At 41.2% G+C, this 6158-nt stretch overlaps 2 protein-coding genes across 2 annotated transcripts; both read right to left on the bottom strand.

Moving 5' to 3' along the window:
- Positions 1–2275: 2275 nt before the first annotated feature.
- Positions 2276–3556, bottom strand: LOC113464961 (uncharacterized). The gene is made up of 2 exons (XM_026817793.1): positions 2962–3556; positions 2276–2622 (listed from the first exon to the last, which is right to left on the bottom strand). Exons 1-2 carry the CDS (start codon positions 3554–3556, stop codon positions 2276–2278), a joined length of 942 nt encoding a protein of 313 aa, XP_026673594.1.
- Positions 3557–4709: 1153 nt separating this feature from the next.
- LOC108630108 (protein ZBED8-like) lies at positions 4710–5741 on the bottom strand. Its single transcript, XM_018033171.1, has one exon. It carries the CDS (start codon positions 5739–5741, stop codon positions 4710–4712), a length of 1032 nt encoding a protein of 343 aa, XP_017888660.1.
- Positions 5742–6158: the final 417 nt, after the last annotated feature.

Genomic DNA, 6158 nt, shown 5'->3' with positions numbered 1-6158 from the left:
TAATAACTCAATAACCACGCCTCGGACAACTTTTTCGCAAAGGAAAAAATTGTTTAAAATCACCTCAGGAACCTCCCATTAAAATATGTACCACTAGTCCTGGGACACCCTGTATATCTCCTTACATATCGCTTCATCTCTGGGAACCAATAATCGGCTTGCATTCTAGTTAACGTCTTATCTAACCCCACATGACCTATGTCATCGTGACAATACGACGTAACTTGTCTTCTTACTGCCCGCACTATCCATTTTACTCCGGACTCTGTTTTTCTATATATTCTACTATTCCGACGAACGTATTCTTTAATTTTCCGTTCGTCCTTGTCGTTATGGTCGCGATCCAACACCTCATTAATAAATTGCAGTCTACGGTCTTGCAATTGCGCTAATAGTAACAAGTCATTCCGCTCGATACGAAGAATACCTATGTCTTGAATCTCCTCTGCATTCAACGCATCGACTATCGCGTTACGGCTAAGAGCGTCGACGTGTGCCATTTTTGCGCCATCCCTATACTCGATCGTACAATCATACTCTTATAACTGGATCCACCATCGCCCAATTCGTGACGAGAGATCCCTTTTGACGAATGTGGCTCGCAAAGCGTTACAGTCACTTATTATTTTACTATTTACGGAATGCCTACCAAAAATACCCGGAACCGATGGAGACTACTGATTACCGCTAGAGTTTCCAGTTCATACGAATGATAACGCTGTTCCACTTTTGTGGTCTGTCGACTGAAATAGGCCACAGGCCTCAATTGCTTATCATCTTGTTTTTGCAAAAGGATCCCGGTCAAACCCCATTTACTTGCGTCTGTATGGAGTTCAGTCTCCGCCGTTTGTTTATACAACGCCAGAACCGGCCGCGATGTTAAAAGATGTTTCAGGTCGCAGAACGCTTTCTCTTCGTCCTCCCCCCACTTCCATATCTCTGCTTTCTTAGTAAGATTAGTAAGAGGCCAGGCAATTAGCGCAAAGTTTTTAATAAACTTTCGGAAATAACTCGAAAGCCCTATGAACTGTCTAACCTTGTGTACATCGCTTGGTGTTTTGAAGTCCACGACTGCTTGAATTTTTCTCTTTCCCGGCCTTATGCCTACCTCAGAAATCTCATATCCCAGAAAATCAGTTTTTCCCATTAGGAACGTGCATTTGTCTAGCCGAAGAATCAAGCCTACCTCACGTAGCCTTTTCAAGAATATTTCTAACTCTTGTATACCCGAATCTACATCTTTCGACGCTATGATGTAATCATCTATATAAGCTTGAATGTTGATCATCCCTTTAAGAGGCGCGATAATTTTCGAAGCCATGCGTTGACAAACAGCCGGCGCGTTCACTAAGCCAAACGGCTGCGACAAAAATTCATATTGCCCGTCTGGTGTCACAAACGCTGTTTTCTCTGTCGCGTCTGCCGCAACTGGAATCTGATAGTAACAGCGCTGCGTCCATGCACGTATACCGAGTTGCGCCTTGTAGATTGTTTATTTGATCCTCTATAATCGGTAGGGGGAACCTATCTTTCTTCGTTATCTTATTTAACGCTCGATAATCGACACACATACGCGTTTCTCCGTTTTTCTTTTTCACAAGGAGAATCGAACTTGCAAAAGGAGAGTTTGAATCACGAACTATATTATTTCTTTTTAATTCTTCGATTAGATCTTTTACTTTTTCTCTCTCTGCGTAAGATAAACAATATGGTCGGTAATATACCGGGGTTGAACTTGTCAGCTCAATATCAATCTCGGCCAAATGCGTCCGTCCGAACTCGCTCATATCCAACGCAAAACAATCGCGATACCGATTCAGAATATCTACGAGTTTTTTTTCTGCTCTGATGTGATATCGTCACCGATCTTTATTTGGTCCGCGGGTAATTCTCGCGCTTTGTCTCTTTTTACTGACAACACATTTAATTCAAGTGCACTAGTCTCGTGTATAACATCCGCCAGTGCAACTGTTCGATTTCTTTTGATCTCTAAAGGATAATCAGATAAATTAATAACCAGCAATCGCCCAGTTTCGGTATTTATCACGCAACATGCGATGCAGTGTTCTGCGTTTTCTTTGCTACGCCAACTCAGTTCGACGAACAAGTCGCCTACGTAATTGTCATTTTTAACTGTTACCTCAATATTTGCGCCATGCCCTGGAGGTATCACCGTCGCATCCTTGACCCATAGAGCTATCTTCCTGGGAGGTAACCGTTCTACCTCAGGTGGCGTAGAACTATTTCCTTCGTACAGCCGCAACAGACCCCCTCGCTATTCGACCACAACATTCCGTTGATCAGTAAAAGGTTGCCCAATTATCATCGGTACATCCTGCAGGTAATCTGGCACAACGTGTACGTCGACCTCAGCTTCGACCAGATCCACCTTCAACGTCATCTTCGCAGTGCCATAAGGGTGTACTATGGCACCCCCGTATCCACGTAGAGCACCCGTCGTCGGCCGCACAACCAATTCCAAACGATCGGCATCCGTCGTACATAGAGTCACTACCTCGCTTCCCAAGTCGACATAAGCACGCAGTGGCTGTCCGTTCGCTCTTATTTCAACGAAACGTTTATCAAGTCTCTTTCCCGAGCTGCCGATGCTTAACACTGCACCTTTTTTCGGTAAACTGTCGGTGCTTACTCCACCACGGGTCTCACTTTTTGCTTTGCAGTCTCGTGCGTAATGCCCCTTTTAGCCGCACGCAAAACACCCGCGACTGCCCCCATCGCATTTATCGTTCCTCCAGTCTTTCTTCTTCTGTTCCTCGCGGTTTTGAGGCCCGTTCGAGTTAAACTTATTCCCGTATCTTTTATTTCCCCTGATCGTGTCCACGCTTTAATTTCCTTTAAAGCTATGCGGCGTATCGTATTTGGTCAAGAAAGCCCGCAAATCGTCTGTATTATCAAAATCTGATGATCGTATAGCCGCTTGTATCGCACTGTCATAAATACCGTGCGCTATGCACTGCACTGCATTTCGACCAGAGAAGTCACACGCCGCCACCAATGCCGCTTTATCATAGAAATAAACTGCCATATCCTCGTCACGACGTTTCGTCCTGTCCAACATCTTCAGAAGTCTTGCAGGAAGCTCAGTTCGATCTTTGAAAGCTTCTGTAATCTTCGCATTCCGTTTCTCCCATGTCAACACGACACTCGGCAGTATCTCGTACCATTTTCGCGCCAATCCTTGCAACCTCGCCGTCATAAACGTGGAAGTGGTAACGTCATTCCACTTATATAACTTTTTGAAGTCTTCTATCTTCTCTAACCACGTTTCAATTGTTTGATGTGCGTCGCTCGGTACGGCTCGATCAAACGTCGGTATGGAATTCCTAGCATCATGGCTAACTACGCTTTTACAGGTCTCCTCGCGCGGTGGCTGACTCACGCGAAAAATGATTTCAATTGTTTCACGAAAACTATTGACAATATCCCGAATGTACTCCGGAGGACACGAGGGAGAACGTCTTCTTCGCAATCGACTCCGCGTTTTTCTCTCCGCGAGCTCGTGCGTGATCTGTTTCTGACGGGATTCAGGACCCATTGTCTTCTTACTTAACGACTTCAAGATGGCACTTCAATAACACTAATTTAAGGTGTTGCAACACTCGCGATCGCGAACAGTTTCCGTCTTATTAATTTCATAGCAAAGGCCCGCTGGTGAATCCTACTCCTGATCTGTTAGAACCTTTCGACTACTATTTATTTATGAACAAAACGGTTAGAATTAAAGAATGCTTCGTATGATGTCTATGCTTCGTCTCGTGTGCCTGACGCCAGACCGCCTGCCCCTCGTCCTGTCGTCGAGCCTATCCGTCGCGGCGTTTTTGTTTATTCGTCTGGTATCGGCTACAACGGGCCAGTGACTTCGCCGCTGATTGACAGGATCGTAACTATCGGACGTCGCGTTCAATTGTAACAGGATAATCCCTTGAAAATTCTGTCTAACTGTGTTATACTTCTGTATAATTGCAAACTATAGTGCAGGCCATTATTCTAAAAGTTCCGACCTTTGTGAAAAGCGTACCCGCGCAAAACCACTTAAAAGGGTCATGTGTATGATCTGGCACGCACTGAAGGACCTGATGAACCGTCAATCCGCGCACGCGAATGTTTGCGTGTAAAGTGAGAAGGAAAAAGAAATGAAAAGAGGAAAAAAGAAATGCGGTTGTCTAGAGCAGTGTTTCCCAACCTTTTTTAGGCCAAGTCCCACTTTTTTTTTTTAAACTCTGTATGCCCTCCATAAATTTTTTTATTGAAGGAATATAAATGATTAGTCATAGGAGTTAAATCACTTTTAAATTTAATAAAAACATTAAGAGTATTTTAAATTTATCTCATAAAAATTAAAATGTTCAAATAAACAGATTTTTTTAATTAATTTAATGTGATCCCTGAGCTTGATGCTTACTGCAAAGAGATTTTATATTTGGTTCTAACTTTGTCAACTTTAATCTTAAGTCTCCACGTTGCGTTACATCCAGACGATTTCTTTTTTTTATTAATATGTCATTTATTGCACTAAATCCACATTCAGCTAAATATGATGAGGGAAAAGGAAGCAAAAGTTTCCTTGCACACTTTGTTATGGTGGGATATTTAGCTTCCGTTTCATCACAAAGCCATGTCATCGCTCCTTTGATATTGAACAAAGCGACAATTGACTCGTCGTTTTGCAATTCTGCAAGCTCCTCTTGTTATTGCAGATTTGTTACGTCGCTTAAATCTACCAAAACAGGCTGCATTATCCATGTCGGAAATTGAATTTGTTTCAAATCAGAAAATCTCTCATGGAAATCGGTCGATAAAATACTTAAATGACTTTGAATAATATGGAGAGCAGTATCAAACACTTCAACTTTTTGAAGCCAGTAAAATTGTTCAAAATTTCGGACATTAAAACGATTTTTGCTCAGCTCTAAATTTGTAATAAAAGCAAATATCTTTGCTTTGGCATCAACTAGTGTCTCATTTGTACCCTGAAGTTGCTTGTTTAATATATTGAGCTTATCGAAGATATCAGCTAAATAGCTTACATATGCTTTGCTGTCTGTTGTAAGCAAAAATTTCATTTCTGGTTTGTCGCCTAAAAAATCGCTAAGGTTATCAATTAGCTCCATAAATCTCCTTAAACAGTTTCCTCTGGATAGCCATCTAACTTCAGTGTGAAGCAAAAGTCTCACATGGTCTTCACTTTGTTCTTCGCAGAATAGTTTAAAAAGACGCTCGGATTTAGAACTGGCTTTAATTGAATTTATGCATTTAATAACTGCATTGAGGACTTCATTCAAAGCAGGCGAAATGTTTTTAGCGACAAGGTTCTCCTTGTGGATTACACAGTGCACAAAAATCATTTCTGGATTCTTGTCTTTCATCAATTTTAAGCACCCATTGTTCTTTCCCATCATACTTGGGACACCATCTGCAGCATAGGATGTTAAATTTTTCCATGGTATTTCATTAACATCTAAGTAACTTTTTAATTCGTTAAAAATATCTCTTGATTTTAACGTGCGTCTCAATTTTCTGCAAAACAACATTTCTTCTGCAAATAGTCCTTTGTCAATATATCTCACATGTGCTATAAGAACAGCCTCACTGTCTCTCAGGGTCGATTCATCCATTTGAATCGAAAAATTTCTTGTTTTTAATTTTGCAATGACTTGCTTTTCAATATCATCACCCATCTCATCGATTCTACGGCCGACAGTATTGTTACTGAGTGGCATCGCCCTAACATTCTCGTCATCTTTTTCTAAAACCGTTTTTAAAAATGCCGATATCGATGGTTTAATTAAACTCTTTCCTATTGTGTGATTTTTTCCTGTTTTGGCAATTAATAGGGATATTTGGTAACTAACTTCATAGACACGACTATTTATTGGATTTCTAGACTTAAAAAGAGACTGTATTGTTGTTCTTTTTTCAAACTTTTCCTTCAACTTTTGAAAGAAATCTAAATCGGAGTTAATATGTGTTTCGCATTCAAATGTGCTTCAAGACGACCTCGTTTCATCGATTCGTTGCTCAAGCATTGCTGACATTAAACAAAACGACATTCCTGCATCATTGATAGCGGGTATGAATCCAAATTTTAAATACTCCTCTGAATATTGACGAGTTTTTTTCTTGTTTGTTCCGCTCAT

Source organism: Ceratina calcarata, unplaced genomic scaffold (assembly GCF_001652005.2).
Source record: "Ceratina calcarata isolate Rehan_Ccalc_2016 unplaced genomic scaffold, ASM165200v1 scaffold677, whole genome shotgun sequence".
Lineage (NCBI taxonomy): Eukaryota > Metazoa > Arthropoda > Insecta > Hymenoptera > Apidae > Ceratina > Ceratina calcarata.
This window is presented reverse-complemented; position numbering and strand designations above follow the sequence as displayed.